Source organism: Erythrolamprus reginae, chromosome 1 (genome assembly GCF_031021105.1).
Source record: "Erythrolamprus reginae isolate rEryReg1 chromosome 1, rEryReg1.hap1, whole genome shotgun sequence".
NCBI lineage: Eukaryota > Metazoa > Chordata > Lepidosauria > Squamata > Dipsadidae > Erythrolamprus > Erythrolamprus reginae.
The window spans coordinates 196814919-196834996 of record NC_091950.1 but is presented as its reverse complement, the minus strand read 5'-3'; the positions used below and the strand labels follow the sequence as shown (position 1 = coordinate 196834996).

Here is a 20078-nt window from a genome sequence, read left to right as displayed (position 1 = left end):
TCTGTGTAGAAAATCAGCCTACATGCACACAATTTGCATGAACCAACATGCAACAATATACTCCAATCACTTATCTTACACAAAAGTAAGGGGTGCAACACAAAATTCCCTGCCACTCACACGAATAAACAGCCAACCCTGTCAGTTAAGATTGAAACTATGTTTTGGACATGTACACTCCTCACCAGGCCTTTCTTGCTATCTTCAATTAAAACAACTTGAACCATTGATTAAACTATTCAGGGTCTACTCTGTGAGACTGAAATGCATTCAACTCGTTATCCAAATTTCTTAGTTTGAAGGTCCTTGTAGTGACCAGTCTTATTTTAAATAGAACAAAGTATTAGTTATGTAATAGTAAGAAGGGCAAAACTTGTGGTTGCATGCAGCTAGATTCTCTGGAATTCCAGCGCCAGGTGGAGTAAACAAGACTTCATTTTGCCTGATGGACTAACACTCTGGCACAGCATAACTTGTTTCAAAGATCTAAGAATTTGCAATTCTCCAAATCACTGGAAATCTAACGACAACAACTGAATAAAAGTGGCCTAACATCCCAGAATCAGCCAGTGGAGAACATAGATCATGCCTGGACTACTTCAACACAGCTGGTTTACAATGGTGTGAACATATTCTGAAATTAAGAATTTACAAAACGTCTTTAATTTTATTTAAGACGATTCTCATATTTCAAAAGCTTTTGGCTTTTTCTCCCTCCAACAATAAAATTAGGTAGTTCCATAATGGGTTGATTTAATGGCTAACAAATATTCTTTCTCTGCTTAGGCAGTAGGTGCTAATGCAATTAAGTTGTAAAATAAAATATATAGCATCTTTCAGTTATATTTATTTATTCAGTTATTAGGGTTATATCCTTGCAACTCTTGATTCATAGAAATTTCCACGAGAGGACTTCTTTCAATCCTTTAGCCGTTAAAGTCAGCTTTCCTTCTTTCTGTAGTATTCCCCAAAGAAACTCTAGGTTGCTACTAAAGGGGGAGGGGACTTGTATCCACTTAGTATCTCTTGAGGAATGAACAACAATAGCTTAGTTAACTGTTACATTTTAAAAATATGCAATTAGCCAGTTGTAGTTAACTAGATGGTCATTATCTTTCCCCCCCAAGATGTTCTGACCCTTTCATCAAAATCCGTTTGTTCAATTTCACTCCTTCTTGCCCATTTTTAATTTTCAAGGTTTCAGATTTAAGCAAAATCTCTGACTTAAAGGGAAAGAGATGGCATATAAGCATACGTAAGCAAGCACACACAATCCTCCTTGTGGGAAAGCTCTGTCCTCACCTCTCGAATGACTTGCTGCAGTTCTTCGTTCTCCGCACTCTTGGTCACTTCCTCGGTTGTAGGCCCAGAGGGTAACTTTTCAAGTTTCTGTTCCATGGTGGACATGGATGTCCAGAGCTCCTCCTGCCCGATTCCTGCTCTTGCTGGGGGAGAGGGCATCAAGGCTACACTTGCCCGGTAGACTTTTTGGCTGGGTGGCCTGCAGTTTTCAGATGACCTCCCGCGGGCTTTTCGGCTGGCTTGACTAGAACACACCGAAGAAGAATCAGAATGTGCGCAGTGGTCGTATGCAGATTCCGAGCCTTCAGGAGGAGGAGTGTGCATGCCAGGTTCGCCCAGTCCCAATCCCAATTCTGATTTCAGAGATGACTGCTCTCGAATGAGTTCAGAAACCTGGGGATTCGGAGAGTGGAAAGAATCAGAAAGTCGCCACAGCAAAAGCATAAACATGGCATCTTCTTTTGAGGTCATAAATTACCTGTAATAACCCTCTAAAGCTTTCGTGAAGAGTAACAACACTAATTAAAGTAATAACTGGCGTGGGCCCAGGTTACATGAGGAAAGGTTTGGTTTTTAAATATGATAGGGTTTTATATGCTTCTTTTTAAATATTAGATTTGTTTCGCTATAATATTGTTTTTTATTATTGTTGTGAACCGCCCCGAGTCTTCGGAGAGGGGCGGCATACAAATCTAATAAATAAATACTGTAAATAAATACTGTAAATAAATAAATAAACAAATAAATAAACAAACTAATTATTATTATTATTATTATTATTATTATTATTATTATTATTATTATTATTAAATATCTTGTCCAAATTTACAGTGATCTCTCCCTGCCTAGTCTGGCACAAAGGGTATGCTATGGAGCCCATCGGCTATAGAATTTTGATTGGCAGAGTCTAGGGGAAGAGCCTTTTCTCAGATATTTTTTAAGAAAAGCTTGCCCCTGGAGGGGAGGTTGCCTTCTGGGTACCTAGGCACCTAGGAAAGTCCTGCCTTCTGAAAATTTTCAGAAACTTGTAACAACAAGGAACTAGTCCTCTCCAAGCCTTAAGAATAGAGACCCACAAGAAGCCCAAAACATATTTTTATATTTGCAATCGTCAACCACTAACTGTATATTTCAATTTTGATGATTTATATATACAGTATATATATATATTAACTTTGATCTTCATTTTACCTTACTTTACAAATATTTTTATAGTGTTTCTTAAAATGCTTCAGGATTTTCTATAAAGTTAATTGAAACAATAATGAACATCCTATTTCAGGAACAGCTTGAGGAAGCATGTTTGTTGGAGGATGGGAAGGAGATTACACCCAGCAAATCACATGCCCCTATTCCTCCAAGGGAAATCTGATAGTGGATATCAGCCTCTAAATCAGGCGTGTCATATTGTGACATATCGAGATGGGTTTTTGTGCCTTCGTGGAGCCCGGGTAGGCATAGCCTGCACAGGCAATATCATTTTGACAGGCCTGCTCTAAATCATCAGCTGCCTGCTTTTATCAGTACTTATCTTCATTTAACTTATTGAAATTAAAACCAAAATCAAATAGAATAGCTTGCTTGCATATTCTGAGCTGCTTGTACACACCCATGTCATTATGCATACAGCAATGAAAGACAGGCATTCTTTTATTTAAAAAATCCCCTCCAGGTCAACTCTGATGAGTAATTCTGCACATTCATGCTTTGGTTATAACCAAGTTTACTTACTGGCTCCATCACATTCAACGGAGAAGGACATGACAAATTATCAATGCTTCTGCTTCCATACATCCCCTGGAAGGGAAGAGAAAGGAGAGGAGGATTAAACATTGTTTAATTGCCTATGCATTTAGAGATAAGGGTGATCAAAAAAGCAATATACGCATGGGTAATCCTGGCCTTCCAGTTCCAGCCACAAATGAGTTCATAATTCCCATTACTAAGCAAGACACTTATTAAGTGAACAACTGCATTTTTATGTCGTTTCTTGCCACAGCTGTTAAGTGAAATCCCGTAGTTGTTAACTTAGTAACATGGTCGTTAAATCTGGCTTTCCCCCCCACCCCATGGACTTTGTCAGAAGGTCACACGGGCCATCACATGACCTTGGGACAATGCAACCATCATAAATACATGCCAGTTGCCAAGCGGCCCAAACTTGATCATATGACCGTGAGGGATGCTGCAACAGTTTTAAGTGTGAAAAAAATAGTGCTAAGTCACTTTTTCAGTGCTGCAAGTTTGAACAATCACTAAACAAACAGTTGTAAGTTGAGCACTACCTGTTATGAAAAAAGTGAAGCTTATTTTAGAATTAAAAAATGTATTTTCATAATGACAGTAAGAAAGGAAATTATTTAATACATCATAAACAATTAAATTGTCAACCACTCATCCCAATCACCACTACCCCAATCCCTCCTTTCCCCCTCCCTCCCAGGTCCTTTCATTTCTCTTATATTTGACTGTTCCCTTCTTTCCAGGGAGGAAAAAATGTATTGGGGGCAACATTTGATAAATGTGGTTTTCACAGATTTACTCTATAAGAGTTTAAGTTGTCCATCTGTAAATTGTATTTTCTATAATTTAGTTTCTTCTGATTCCCTATATGGAACTTTCCTTGCTCCGTTTTTTCCATAATAAGGATCCAGAGAACTGAATAGAATTAGACTAGTCCACAAAGTAGTTACCATGTTTCCCCGAAAACAAGACCCTGCCTTATATTTTTTTGAACCCTGAAATAAACCCTTGGCCTTACTGCCACACACTCAAAAGCCCGATAGGACTTATTATCAGGGGATGTCTTATTTTGGGGAAAACAGGGTACTGAGTAACAGAATGAGAAGCAATTCCAATACAGTAACACATAATTGATAATAAAATTGAATTGTTAATGATCGTAACAAATTTTGATTATGTCTACATTGGGATTTCATTATTTTAACAAGAAAGCGGGAACTGGGCCAGCATTTTACCAGATTCTTCACCCTACACTGAGAGAAAAACAACCTTAGAATGAGCCAGCCTGCCAGTCTTCCAAATCCCTCAAGATTTATATCTGAATCTGCACGTCTTCTTTATCTGTGTGGGCTGCCCAACGTTCCTAATATTATTCGTATTATGCCTCCAGCCAATGTTCCCAATGTTAAATTCTATTCAGCTATGAAATCCAGATCCACCTGCAAACTCACCGTATCCCAAAACAAATTGCTCACTTCATCAGCTGTGTAGGCTGGAGGCGTAATAAAAATTGGGGACAGGAGCATAAACCTTTCTTCCTAGTTATACTGCAGCTTTACTTTCCTTATGCAGAAGTTACCCTAAAATTATTCTTTAGTTGAATGGAAACTACATCTTTAATGAGATCGAATTGAGATAGGGGTTCTTCCCGTCAGGCAGTAAGAAATTTGTACCTCTTTGGGTAGAAACAATTAGGCTAACATCATGTCCTTGTTTTGTACTGAGCAACTGTACATTTTTGATAGACACAAGATGCTTGAGACAATGACCAAACACAATACCCACCATGAAGTTTTGTCGTCTGCAAGGCGGTGACTCATGCACGCTTCTAAGCTGCTCTTCAAGAGCAAGCAGACGTTCCTCCAACTGCATTTCCAACTCCTGAAGTTCCATTCGAACCGATTTCCTCAGAGTCTGGAGCTGGTCAGCTTCATACCTGAATTAAAAGTTAAGTTCCGTGGATCAAAAAGAGTTTTCGCATTGTATGGACCATAATGAATAGAAATATTGAGGAGCCTTAACCTAAAGGACATGCAGATTATAGATATTCACGTGAAGAAATCAGTGAAAAGAGCAGGAGTAAGATGGGTCCAACCTACCTAATTATAGAAGCCTTGAGCTTTTAAATTTGTTTAAACAAGCTAAATATTTAATGTTCGGTACTGTATTTGCTTACAGTCTATATAAATACATCATTTTCTACAGAACAGAGCAATCCAGAATTATTTTCATAATGCACTTTCCAAGGTGAAGGTGCATTGATAATCATGACCATGTAATGCCTCCAAACATCTTAAAATAAAAATACATTCCAGAATATCACCAGCATTTCTCTCTACCTCAGATGACTGCACTGAAAAAAGGATGACATGGTGATAAGAATAAATAATTATGGATGAGGCCCCATCAAGAACATAGAGTTATGTCCAAATTATTTTTATTGTTTTTAGGAGGGTGGGGTTTTTTGCAAGGAGGGGGGCTTATCAAGCCTTACATTTAGAGTTTAAGCTACATCTGTACAAAAGGTATGTTGCCAATTTTCAGTTATTATGTCAGAGAAGGATTCAGGTTTTGTAAAACAGAATTTAAGGGCTACATAAAAGGACTTTTACTTGCCACAGCCACAGCCATGATATTTATCACAGTAGGTCAACAATCAACTGGAACTAATAGTAATGCAAGGCTAAAGAAATTTAAAGAATGAACATGATTTTCAGAAAACGTTTGAGGTGAACGTAATTCAAGTACCAGATATAGTACATGACAGACACAAGGAAGAGAGCCGACCATAAGTTGTATGCATAAGGAAGAGAATGTGCAGGATTAAGCAATGACATAGATGTAATTTGACACACAATCCAGGCAACATTTTCAACCCTTCATGGATTTGATACTGTTTTAAAAGGATTTCATTGCATAATGGAACCAACTTGGTAGACCTCAAAAAAGCTAAATTAAAAAGGTCCAAATTAGGAAGGGATGCTCAATCAGAAACAAAACGTTTTTAATATATTGCTATGCTTTCCCCTTAAAAATTTTGTGAATAAAAAGGAGTGATTCAGATAAAATTAATAAGTAGCCTCCAAACTATTGGTGATTTTGTAAACATATCCAAGCAGTTTTATTGATAACAAAATGAAAGTAATTGGCCATTGCCTTTTTTCCTATAAGTATTTTCTTAATTAAAACAAAATCTTTGTCTAGTTTACAGTGGCACTATGTGGCAAAATCTGTGTCATTTTTCCAGTCAAGATTGGCTTTAAGTATGTTAAAAATATAGTTATACGAATACTATACAGACTATCCAACATAGTATGTGTATAAAGACGTTTCCCAGAAGTTTGAGATCCTTCTTGTTGGAAACATCCCAAATCCAAAGGACTGGAAACTTGAACTGAAATGAATAACCAAAGAGAATGAAACTTACCGAGAGAGGAGGTCTTAGCAAAGGACAAAAAATTGATCCAGTCAGAAATATTCGGAGCAGAATGAGCAGGAGAAAGATAGCAGGAAAAGAAAATGCAGTGTGAGAATAGTTCCAGCAAGTTAACATCAGTGGTGATCACAAAAAGTTGTTTTAACAACAGAAGCAGAACACTGTATGAGCAGGAGACAAGCAGTGGGATTTTACTTTGTTTAAATGGACAACAAGAAGAACAATGTTTAAGGTTAATTCAAGATTGCATACCTAGAAGGGAAAAGAGAGTGCTCAGAGAAAGTAATGTATGGGAGGATTTTAGTAAACGAGAGGGGGGGAAATTCTTTATTGCCATAATTACCTCTCTTCTTCGGTCATGTGTTGATAAACAGCAGTCTGCTGGCGTAGCATGGCCAATTCTAAATCCATCATTTGAGTTCTAAAGAGGTTTAGATTCCTTCTCACCACTTGAAGATCCTGGAATGTATTCTGGAGAAACAGACCCAAACACACACTTGAGCTCCAGACAATATCTTGGCAATATATTCTGGACATAATAAAGACTGGTGTGTTGTGTGTTGTGTGTGTGTGTGTGTGTGTGTGTGTGTGTGAGTGAGAGAGAGAGGAGGGGGAGAGGGAGAGGGAGAGGGAGGGAGGAGTGGGGTAGAAAGAGAGGAAAAAAACCCTGAAAATCCTCACATGACTGTAACTTGTGACTTATTGCTGGGGAAGCCAGCAGGAAATTGCAAGTCCAGGCCAACTTGCAAGCAGGCGAATGGTTGGTAAGTATAATGGTGTGTGACTGAGCAGGAGGTGCTGTGGCACAGTGCAAGCATGGCTAGGCAGGCAGGCATACAATATAGATTGTGGTCAAGGAGGCATGTGTGCTATGGGACCCAGGAGAAGTACCTTCTCTGTGGCGGCCCCGACCCTCTGGAACAGCTCCCCCCAGATATCAGAGTTGCCCCTACCCTCCTTGCCTTTCGCAAGCTCCTTAAAACCCACCTCTGTCGTCAGGCATGGGGGAATTGAAATTTCCCTTCCCCCTAGGCTTATAGAATTTATAAATGGTATGCTTGTATGTATGAGTGGTTCTTTAAATTGGGGTTTTTAAGATTATTTTTAATATTAGATTTGTTTACATTGTCTTTTTATATTGTTGTTAGCCGCCCCGAGTCTTCGGAGAGGGGCGGCATACAAATCTAATAAATAAATAAATAAATAAATATTTTATTTATAAATAAAGGGCTCTTTGGGATAGAAAGTGGCAGGAGTAACTTATCAGGGAGACTTGTTATCTTTCCTACCAGCTTCCCCACTGACTTTGCTTGTGGAAAGTTGGCAAGGAAGGTCACAAAGGACAATCACATGACCATGGGACACTGCATTTGATGTGTGAACTAATTGCCAAGTGCTCAAATCAAGAGCATGTGACTGCAGGGATGCTATGAAGGCTAGAACTTCAAGGACCAGCCGTATGTACCACTTATTAGCACCACTGCAACTTCAAATAGTCCCTGAGTAAGTAGTCTTTAACCAGGGGCTATTGATATGTAAAAGTACAACCAGTACACGTTACCAATCCATTTGTTCCCTTTTTGGGAAGGGGACTAAACTAAACTAAAATTCATCACAGTAAGGCTTCGTTGATATACATTCGTACTATATACCGTATATACTCGAGTATAAGTCGCTCCGACTATAAGTCGAGGCCCCTACTTTTGCCACAAAATTGGGGTAAATTTATTGACCCGTGTATAAGTCGAGGATGGAAAATGCAGCGGCTACTGGTAACTTATTAAAATGGAAACCAATAAAATTACATCAATTGAGGCATCAGTAGAGTAAATGTTTTAGAATATTTATTTCAAAGAAAACCAGTAAACTAGCTCTGTAAGTTTAAAAGAGGGTAAAAAGGTATATGTACCCCAAGGCAGTATAGGCAAAAAAATTGCAAGTACTGTACTTACCTCAAGCCCCCACTGCTCCTGCTGGTTTGGGTTAGGGTTACGATATTTGGCCTCTCCTTGCCTCAAAGAGATACAATTTCCCTCTCTATTTACTATTACTGAACATCCAAAATATACTATTTAATTCTATGTATATATGCCATATGTATACATACATATTACACACAGGCACACAAAAATATACCGTACATTGTTTACTATATAAACTGTATATGTACGGTATATTTACAGAGAGAGAGAGAGAGGGAGGGAGCTCTTGTAAAATTACCGGTATACTGTATACGGTACATTCAACCTCACTTACTGTAATAGGAAAAACAAACCCAGAGTCCACTTTCTGCCACACATTTAACCATAACTAGAACATTACACATATGGTACCTTCAGATGTACCAGTACTTCCCTAGCTTGCACATCATTGTTAGAGCTAGGAAATGCCATGGATTGAGTAAAATGTGGTGATTCTCACTGAACAACGCTTTTGTTTAACAACCACAATTTTGGGCTCAATTGTGGTCATAGGTCTTTCTTTCTTTCTGTCTGTCTGTCTGTCTCTCCTTCCTTCCTTTCTTCCTTCTTCCCCCCCTTTCTTTTTCTGTCTGCCTATCTTCTTTCCTTTTTCTTTCCTTCTTCAGTCCCTTCCCTCCCTCCCTTTCCTTTTTTGTCTTTTTTCCTTCCTACCATCTTTCTTTGTCTCTCTTCCTTTCTACCATCTTTTTTTTCTTTCTTTCTGTCTTCCTTCTTTCCTAACTCCTTCCTTACTTCCCTCTCTCCCTCCCTCTTTCCTTGCCACCCAACTCCAACAGGACTCTGGGTAGCTCACAACAATCACAACAACTAAAAAGCAATATAAAATGTAACAACAATACAACAGCATATAGCATAAAATGCATAAATAACCCTTAAAATGCCTTGACACTGGCAATGAGTAAAATGCCAACTGTATAAGACTGGGACTTTAAGACAGAGGAGGGGGGCACCTCTGCTCAGGTGCAGAGCACAAAGCAGGGCTAAGTCTCCAAATGAAAGATGCAGAGAACTACCGTAATTTTCCTGGAAGGCTTGAGCACCGGTGCTTTTCATTCTAGAAAAACAACTCAGCCTGGCATCCCCCTCCCCCCTTCTCACCACGGAAATACCCATTGACAGAACGCCTGCCGGTGTCTCTTTCGGCTGCATCCACAGTTTACGTCACGCTCCCTTTAGCCTTCTGGGAGCCGTAGTGTCTCTTTGGGCAGAGCGGCTGAGCCCGCCTCCTCGAAAAGACTACAACTCCCAAGAGGCACCGGGAGGGAAGTGTGGGCGAAGGGGGCGGGCGCCCGCGGAGTTGGTCGTGGGAATAGAATGAAAAGGCAGTCAAGTCGGCAAAATAAAGGCGAGTGAGTGAGGGAAGGGAATATCGGGAGGGAATGGCTCACTGCTTTTCCACCCAGCCAGCCCCTTCCCACTGAGACGAGGGGGATCATGCAGTCTGGCAAACGTTTTTCACCTGGCAGGAGCCTTGGTGCGGGGCAGGCAGAAAGTGAAGTCCCGGCAAATGGATAGCTGGCTAGGACCACACGCTCCCATCCGCCCCTTGCCCTGGCCATTTCAGAGGACAACCTCCCTCCATCGGCCACTCCGGTAATTTTCTATTGGAAAAATCCATTGCTGCAATCCCAAACGGTCATTTTTTTAAAAAGCTGAGAAGCTGGGATTGCAGCAAGGAATCCCAGGGCGGGCGGGGGAGGTGCCTCCGTGGATATACCGGTAATCACCTTCTTTTGGTGATTGCTGCCTGCTTGGAACCCCCATCACCGTCAGGTCGCGATTTCCTTTCCTACAACGAAAAGAGGCGGCACCTTCCTGAAGCGCTCGGTTAAGCGGCTGGAGGAAGGCGGGGAAATTGCCGCCTCTTTCGAGCTGAAGGAAAGGCAGACCACCACCTTTCTCTCAGCCACTTCCTGGAGACCGCTAAGGATAGCGCTCTGGGAGAGGGGGCAACTGCCCGGTTAAGAAAGAAGAATCCACCCCCTAGCCAAATGGCTTTTTTCCTGTTTAGCGCGGCGTTCGAGTGGTTGGCAGGTTCCTTTGCTTGCACGCAAGAGCCAACCACTCGAACGCCGCGCTAAACAAGAAAAAAGCCGTTTCGCTAGGGGTTGGATTCTTGCTTCTTAACCGGGCAGTTGCCCCCTCTCCCAGAGCGCTATCCTTAGTGGTCTCCAGGAAGCGGCTGAGGGAAAGACAGCCGTCTTTCAGCTTGAAAGAAGCGGCAACTGCCCGGTTAAGAAGGGAGATTCCACCCCCTAGCCAAACGGCTTTTTTCCTGTTTAGCGCTCGAACGCTGCGGTAACAGTAAAAAAGACGTTTGGCTATGGGATGGATTCTCCCTTCTTAACCGGGCAGCTGCAGCTTCTTTCTGTTTAGCGTAGCGTTCGAGCGCTAAACAGAAAGAAACGGCAACTGCCCGGTTAAGAAGGGAGAATCCATCCCATAGCCAAACGTCTTTTTTACTGTTACCGCAGCGTTCGAGCGCTAAACAGGAAAAAAGTCGTTTGGCTAGTGGGTGGATTCTCCCTTCTTAACCGGGCAGTTGCCGTTTCTTTCTGTTTAGCGCTCGAACGCTACGCTAAACAGAAAGAAGCTGCAGCTGCCCGGTTAAGAAGGGAGAATCCATCCCCTAGCCAAACGGCTTTTTTACTGTTACCGCAGCGTTCGAGCGCTAAACAGGAAAAAAGCCATTTGGCTAGTGGGTGGATTCTCCCTTCTTAAACGGGCAGTTGCCGCTTCTTTCAAGCTGAAAGACGGCTGTCTTTCCCTAAGCCGCTTGCGCCCTCTTGTGGTGACCCGTCAGTCACCCGAGTATAAGTCGAGGTCGGGTTTTTCAGCCCATTTTTGGGCTAAAAAAACCCGACTTATATTCGAGTATATACGGTACATACGGATAATATGGGACACCCTGAACATGGAGTCTTTATATCTTTTTCCTAAGCTTGTCTATTACGGATGAAAGGAAGAAAAGTGCCATTTACTTCATAGAGAGGTAGAATGGATGATCTCTGAGTGCCGTAAGAGGCTCCAGTGAAGTCATGAGTTCTCATCATAGTGTTCTAGGGAGAAGAAAAACAAACATACACCTGTCAGATAATTTTAACCCCCAGAGGCAATGAGAGTCAAGCCCTGACACAGCAGACAATGTGAGAATGAGTCATGGACTTACAGAAGGGAGGCTGGGTCTTGTGCCTTCTGCTTTTCCAGAAACCAACTTGCTGTGTGAATTCCACTGATATATATAGGTGGTGAAGTGAGGGACAGAATTTTGAGCCTCAGCATTCAATCTAAGGCCCTTTCTCAAAACAAGCAGAGTTCCCTCCATCCCTTCTCTGCCTCCAGATGTAGGCTTACCCTTCAGATTGGCTCCACCTTCACTGCAGAATCCTAGACTTCTGAAGAATGTGGTGACATGCGCAAGGGAGTTCTAGCACTTGAAAATATAGGCAAATAGCAGTCCCTCACACCAGCTGATGCAATTATACAGACAGCTGCATGATTCTTTAACCAAGCAAAGGAATAGATCTAGATTGAGAACCCTTCTCCACCCTTCTCTAAATAGCAAAACGGACACCACCCATGGAGTTACTTATCTGTGAAATAGGCTACACACATTGGCATTCCCCTAGAGTTGTTTAAACGTGGCTAGGCCAGTATACCCTGGAGCTTTGTGAACTAAAGATGCCAAGGAAAAACATTACATTCCGTAAACAAGAGTGTAAAAGCAATTTCACATTCAGTCAATGGATTTCACAATACAGCTGCTTAACTCTATCCACTTCCCATAATCCTCTATCCAGTAATCCACAGGACAAATAATTATGCCACTTCAGTTCTTTTATATACTAAATGAGAGATGTTTATATTTGAAAGTTATGTTCAAAAAGGTTGAATCTCTCCAATACTACCCTCCTAAACACAACCCTTTGTCAATCACCCTGAAATGTGACAGGGAAATTATGTGACAGAGGTGTAAGTACAAATAGAGAAAAAAATGTTATGCTTTGTGGAAGAAGCTACTAAAGTAAGGCTGTTGTACAAAATGATAATGGATTAGTCAGACAAGTAAAATACAATATTCAAAATGTTCAGGTCAGTTGTCTTCATGACAAATCATGGGCCACAATCTCAAAATTCCCAGCTGGGTCCCATTTTTTCAGTTTTATGAATGCTGTCTAGAAATTTGCATGGCATAAATTGCCCCATCTGCGTTTCATCCTCTTTAATGTACTTGATGCATGCATTTTCTCCAAGGAGAAAAAAAAATAAAAAGATTGAATTCATGCTTCTTAAAAGGTTTTTATATATGTATGTGTGCTGGTAATGAAAATGAAGGATTTGAACTGGGCAGTCTGCCTATAATGCAGTAACTTTTAACCTCAAGGCCACTGGTTCTTCTCCTGTCTCAGCTTGTACCAAGAAAGAGTTATACATGTTTTTTCATAACCCATTGGAAAAAGGCATTTTATCTGGTTCCGGATGCTCAAATCCTAGTTTAATGGTCGTTTGTGAGCCAAAAACTTTTTGTCTCAGCATCACAATCATTGATATATGAAATATCTGCTTAACATCCCTTTGATCTCAAACATTATGCATCTAAGTAGGAAAATAATGGTAGCATGTAACAATCCCCTACTCCCTTGTCCTGTTAACCCTAAGCCATTAATTCACTTTACTGTTACTTCTAAGTTACAGAAGCCAGCTGTTATGCTGGGCAACCTTTCTCATCATCCACAATGATCCAATCCATAAGAGTAGGGAAGATGGGCATTGCAATTCAGCATACACGGATGGTTCTACAACAGATAAACAACCAATTCCACTTCCCCTTACCTGCGAGAGGTTTTGCAAGGAGTTCCTGATTTCATGTAAGACTCGTCTCAGTTGCATTTCCACAGTGGAGGGAGGGTTTGTGGAAGGAAGCCGGTGGGGATGCCCAACGTGCCTCAACATATAAGGGCAGCCAAAAGGGGAGGGCAATCCCGTGCAGGAAGAGCCAGGGGTGCTTGGGATGCTGTGTGTACTAAATGTCCTTGTTTGGGTCTGGAAGTGCCGGTCCAGAAGGTCAGAATGGAGAGAATGCAAAGAACACGAAGACTGAGACATGCAGGGCGGGAGGTGCAAAGGGCAGCTCTGGATTCGGCTACGAATGGACTCATCCGGCCCCTTGTTTTCAACAGGCTGGGAAGGTTCCTTCTTCATGGGTGACGGATCAATGTGGAGGGTGGATTTACATAAAGGAGTAGAGTTCTTGTCAATGTCTCCAACGGACACTTCTTCTGGGGTGGTTTCCTCCCCAGGATCCTCTTCTGTGTCATAGAGGTATGTGAAAGAAGGAGGGCCACACAGCATTTGCTTGCCTGGGTTTACCTGGAGATTCACCGAGGAGACAACTCGCACTGGGCTGAGAAGTGTGGTTGGGAGGGACTGGGAGCGTCTCAGCGGATAACCCAGTTCTGAGACCTGATGCCTTTTCTTAAAAAGAAGGTCCTTTGTTCTGAGCAGGGGGCGTTGTGTTCTGGGGCTGGAAGACGCGCTGTCCTTTCTCTGGGCTCTCTGCAAAGCGATATTGACCCGCTCCACAGAAGAAGGAGCGGAACAGCTACTCTCTAGAGATGACATTGATTTGAGAACATGGTGAGTTTTATAGGGAGGGAACTCGCATTCGCTGCTCTTATCCACATCACTCTCTTCACTGCTTTCATCCAATGCTTCCAATTCTGCTTCCCGGACTGGAGCAACTTCATGTCTTCTTTCTAAGCCATCTCCGTCAAACTCTTCCTTTTTGCCATTTGAAGAAAGTCCGTCGTGACATTCTAACGTGCCCTGGCCTCCTCTTACATCCCCCTCAGATACTTCCTCTTTCTCCTGCTGCTTCATTTCCAAGAGGTGTAAATTCTCCTCGTCAAGCTCATTGAAACAGCACTCTTGTTCAGTCACTGGCGTCTTGAGTTCTTCGCTGTAGGATGTCACAGTGTTTTCACTGTCACAGCTCTCAGCGCTGCTTCCCATGGCCTGCAGTGAGTCGTGCCCCTGGGGAGAGAACACATGGAGAAATGGTGGTGGTGAAGGAAAGGAGGATTAAAAACACTGTAATACAAAACAGCGCACCCGTTTCTTTTCATCACAAGGAAAAAAGGTGATTCTACAACATCCTCCGCATATGTTGTTAAACAATGCAATTCTATTTCAGGGTAACTTGTTCACTGGGATTCATTTCTTACTTTTTCCAGGCAGCTGCTTACATGCTTGGTTGGCTCTGACAATTTCACAGAAACTTGGGGAAGGCAGTTCTTTAAACCTCCATGGACCAAGCTTTTGTTACTCCAGATAGGTTTTTCTCCATCTCAGGGCATTTTTTATCAGACAGGTACAACAGGATCAATTTCTTCCTGGACAAATCAGTGTTTTGCAATTGCATTTGCAGTGAGGTGGTCAGTAGGCTGCATATAAAATATATGCAGGTAGTCCTCCACTTATGGTTCACTTAGAGGCCATTCGAAGTTACAACGGCACTGAAAAAAGTGACTTATGACCTTTTTTTAGACTTATGACTGTTGTGGTCTCCCCATGGTCATGTGATTTTTACATTCAGATGCTTAACCACTGACTCACATTTATGACAGTTGCATTGAGCTGGGGTCATGCGACCCTCCTTTTGCCACATTCCGACAATCAATCAATGAGGAAGCCAGATGCAATGATTCAATTAATAACTGTGGCAAGAAAAGTTGTGGAATGGGACAAAGCTCACTTAACAAATTTCTCATTTAGCAATATAAATGTTGTATTCAATTGTGGTCCTACATTGAGGACTACATATTATATATATATATAAAACCCATTACAGGTTATCCTTGACTTACAACAGTTCATTTAGTGACCAAAGCTACAACCGTCCTGAAAAAAGTGACTTATGACTGTTTTTAGAGCTACCTTTGCAGCCTCCCCATGATCATGTAATCAAAACCCAGATGTTTGGAAACTGACTCATATTTATGATGGCTGCGATGTCCCGGGATCCTGCAATCAGCTTTTGTAAACTTCTAACAAGCAAAGTCAATGGGAAAGCCAGATTCACTTAACAACCGAAGTCACTTTTTTCAGTGCCGTTGTAACTTGGAAATGGGCTTCGCTTAACAACTGAGGCAAGAAAATGGGGCAAGACTCATTTAACAAATATCTCACTTAACAACAAAAATCTGGAGATAAATTGTGGTTGTATGTCAAGGGGGGTATATTGCACAATATACCTGCGTATATTTTTTTAAATTTTCTTTGTTAAATTTCACTAATAATAATTTTTTTAAAATAGAAAAACAACTTTAAAAGCATTCCCAGTCTTGATTGTAAAATATATCAGTGGCTATAAGCTATAAAATCTGGAAATCATTGCCCTAACTTTGAAAACTCTTATCAAGACTTGTAAAAGAAAAAAGAAAAACAGATCTACTTTTCACTTGAGAAGTCTTGACATTATTTAAAAGGTGGTTGGGAAATTGTAAAGAAGCTTGGGATACAATGCACTTATTCCCCCAACCCTGCTTATCTCCTATTTCCAGGCTCATTATTTATTTACTCGGTGTTGACCTTTAAAGTCCCAAGTGGACTGGAAACAGAAGGACCAGCCTCTTGCCCTTCTGCTAACTTAGGTTCCCCTCCTTCTGAGCCTTTTTTCTGTCTGCTTTTACCAATAAAATCTGGCAGGCTTGGAGTAATTTGTCTTTGAATAGAGATGACCCTCCACCCTTTCCCGTTGCGTCCTCGGCACCACATAGGAGTTATATACACAATCTCCCATTCCAAAGAAGAACTAGGAACATGGAGTCCCCAAAGTTCAGCAGGCTGGGGTTTTTTGCCCACACACTTTGTTTGTTGTGCTCCTGGATTCTTTATGAGGCATCAGGCAGAGCCATTATTCATGCCATCTATTGCAGGGAAGCAGGAAACCAAGCAGAGTTAAGACAAAGAAGTAACAGTCAGAAAGTAGGACAGAGAGACCCTGCAGCCCTAAATACAGCTATGGAATGGGAGTCAAAGAGAAACATAATCCAAAGATATTGTAATCTTTCTTTCTTTTCTTTTCTTTTCTTTTCTTTCCTTTCTCTCCCTCCCTTCCTCCCACCCTCCCTCCCTCCCTGTGTGTGTGTGTGTTCAATCTTGCATGACTGCAGTGGAATGAGAAGTACCCTCTTAATATAGGTAGTCAAGGGAACAAGCCAAAAGCAAGAGAACAAAACCCACAATTAAAAACAAACAAACAACTTCCTTTTTTTGATTGTTTCGGATTTGACAGCAATATCAAATGTTTCCCAAGTAGAGAATTTAATAGGTCTTTTGCCTAAGTAAAAACATTCAAAACTACCCTACATATTTCCTTTTTAATAATTATACCGATCCTTTTTATAAATCTGTTTTTTGGTCACATTGCCTGTTTAGAAATCTGTCTTTACCAGTCTAACCTCAGGGAAAGTATGCACTCTCATGAAAATTCCCTTTGGCTTTCTTCACTATGCTAACAAATTCCTTCTCTAAAGCAGAAATACATGAGTATAGAAAATATTGCAACCGTGGCTCTTAATCATAACTTTTACCCTTCCTTTCAATTTACCCTGACCCTACCTTGATTCACTTTTGTTTATCCTGAGCAGTGTGTGTGTGTGTGTGTGTGTGTGTGTGCACATGCATGTGTGTGCTATGTAGCAGAGATAGCTGGGTTCAAAGGATGGCTTTTGTATAGGATGAGAAGCAGGTGCAAACATTTCCTGGGCATCACTGCTCTAAAGCAGGTGTGTCCAACTTGCAACCTGCCGGCCACATGCAGTCCTACATGGTAATGAAAATATTTTTAAAATAAATGAAGCCTGTTATTTATATACATTTACTATTATGTATTTTATATGCAGCCTAGGCAAGCCGAAATGTTGGACAACCGGGCTCTAAAGTGATGTATCTGCTTGCTTGAGTTTGACTTATATAAAATGAGTTTCTGCTGGAGTCATCTCCAAACTTAATGGGTCATAAAAGTCAGTCATGTACCAAGAGCTGCAGCAGGTCATAATGCTTCTGTTCAGTAGTTCACTAAATAAATACAGGAAAATGAGTAGAAAATGAGTAGAAAATGTGGAATCTTGATTTAGGTGGAAGGTATGGAACAGAAACATAGCCTTCAATATCACTCAGTGCTCTTTCCCAAAGAAGTTTATGAAGCCATGACACATATTTTTAGGGTCAAGAAAATAAGCCGGCATTTCCAGAAATATTTGGCTGATTAAGTTAAACTTTTATAGGCTCTTCCCTATTCAGTGCTATATGCGGTTGTGAGTATTGCATTTTTATGCTGCTGATGGTAATTGTACCTGGAACGTGATGATTACACCTTGAAATAATGGTGGAGGAAAAAGAAATATCAGGTCTTGTAGGTAGAAGGTTCTGCTGCGATTTAATCCAACCATCCAGGTACAAAAGAAACCTCCTGTTACTGAATTAGAGCCATAGAAAACAAGACTTTCCCCACATTTCCTCTAGGAATGCCAAAGGATCTCCTTGCTCACAGGACAGACTTCTAAGAATGGGAAAAGTAGAAAGGAAGCAATCCAAGAAATTTACCTGCAGTTGATTGAGCAAGGAGCAGTCGGTGGAAGAATCTTCTGCAAAGCCGCTGCTGTCAGAATGCTGACTTGCTGATCGTAAGAGCTGATCTATCAGTGGGGATGAGGGACGGGAAGGGAGACAAAAGTTAAAGGCTCAGCAGATTTTCCAGCATGTACACAATTCTCCATTTAGCTGGCAAGAGGATATGCGCATTTGTTCATTCAGCTGAGAGCCCTGACCTACCAACCCAAAAGCTGGCTCTCATTCTCAGCTTTCAGACAAAGCCTGATTGTTTCTCTGGCTCTGTTTAGCCCCTAATTGGGCCTTTAGATGGTTAATTTCTTGCTTTAAATTTTATGATGACACTTTATTTTAAGGTGCTCATTTTATTCTCAAGACAAACTTCCGGAGCGAACAGTACTGAGTATTAAGATGTAACCTAAAAAGACCTAATAGTTATGGTTATGACTGGACTTTGTTCCCAGTTCTCTCAATTCACAATTCACATATTAATTAATGAAACATCATTCCCCACAGAAATTAGACTTGCTCCAACTCTGTTGACATTTTGCAAGATACTAAAAACTTGGCTTGGTCATGAAGTCTAGGATCCTGATACCACTTTCAGGACTTAGTTTAACTCTCCTACATCTTTGTTATTTTTAATTCTAGTTGGGGGGTGGATGGGTTGTATTTCTTTGTATTCTATTTTAAATGAGAGCTAGCCAGTCCTGTATATGATATGGGAGGCTTATAAATGTACTACACAACTGAATATCAACTGCACAGAGTGTATTTTTAACTTTTGCTTCAGTGGCATACTGTATGTTTAAAAAGATACTGTCTCCAGGTGCAGCATAGAGATATAAATATAAATACTGAATATGAATGAATGAATGAATGAATGAATGAATGAATGAATGAATGAATGAATGAGATATTGCATCTCAATGCTTTAAGTATTTTTGAAATTTTCAATATTTTTTTTCTTAGATAAAGTAGAAGTCTATTTTGTATTTTTGTTTACAGAGACATTTAAAACATGTGCTTTTCTGGGGTAAACAAAAGTGACACACCACTTACCCTATACAGAGCCCCGATCAAAGAAAAGACACCTAGGCAATTGTTTAGCTAGGACTGAAGCAGACTAAGCTTAGAACTGGACAGAACCTATATCCCCTTCAAGTCAACCCAGTGTGTTTGGGAAAATAGCCCATGTTCTTGTTCTCGTTCTCTCTCTCTCTCTCTCTCTCTCTCTCTCTCTGTGTGTGTGTGTGTGTACATACACACACACACACACAAACATATATATACACACACACATATCTATATACATACATACATATATATATTGACGTTCCTTCAATATATCAGGGTGATACAACAGAAAAAACATATAGTCCCTCCCTGGTACAAAGCTGAAGGGATCAGATCTGGTGGCCTAGCCCTAGAGGTTAATTCTCTGCCTTACAAGGCAGAAGCCCGGGGATCAAATCCCAGTAAGGGTATGGCTAGCTGCTGAGGCCAGAATAAGGCCAAAACAGCACTATCCTAGTCTCCCTTAATTTTAAATATTCAGAAAAAATATGTGATACATACATATATATATACATAAATACATACATACATACATACATACACTACATATGTATGTATATATGTGCAATATATGTATGTATGTATATATGTGTAAAAGACCAGTGAGTGATGATTTACATATTTGTGTGTGTGTGTATCTGTGTGTATATACATATACACACATACACATGTGTACATATGTATATATGTATATATGCGTCTGGATGGGTGTCACAGGCCGAAACTGAACCCTGACAAGACGGAGTGGCTGTGGGTTTTGCCTCCCAAGGACAATTCCATCAGTCTGTCCATTATCCCGGGGGGGGGGGACTATTGACCCTCTCAGAGAGGGTCCGCAACTTGGGCATCCTCCTCAATCCACAGCTAACATTAGAATGTTTGCCCAGGTTCACCTGGTGCATCAGTTGTGGCCCTATTTGGAT

At 40.9% G+C, this 20078-nt stretch overlaps 1 protein-coding gene across 3 annotated transcripts in view; it reads right to left on the bottom strand.

The window, feature by feature from the left end:
* Positions 1-20078, bottom strand: part of ITPRID2 (ITPR interacting domain containing 2) — an 86529-nt gene that overhangs the window by 4931 nt on the left and 61520 nt on the right. For all 3 annotated transcript variants that reach the window (XM_070731880.1, XM_070731879.1, XM_070731881.1), the window contains 7 exons: positions 18073-18164; positions 13297-14496; positions 11445-11522; positions 6825-6952; positions 4831-4981; positions 3034-3099; positions 1303-1695 (listed from right to left, as the gene is read on the bottom strand). In XM_070731880.1, the coding sequence (XP_070587981.1) occupies positions 1303-1695; positions 3034-3099; positions 4831-4981; positions 6825-6952; positions 11445-11522; positions 13297-14496; positions 18073-18164 (2108 nt within the window). The remainder of the gene's footprint in view (positions 1-1302; positions 1696-3033; positions 3100-4830; positions 4982-6824; positions 6953-11444; positions 11523-13296; positions 14497-18072; positions 18165-20078) is intronic.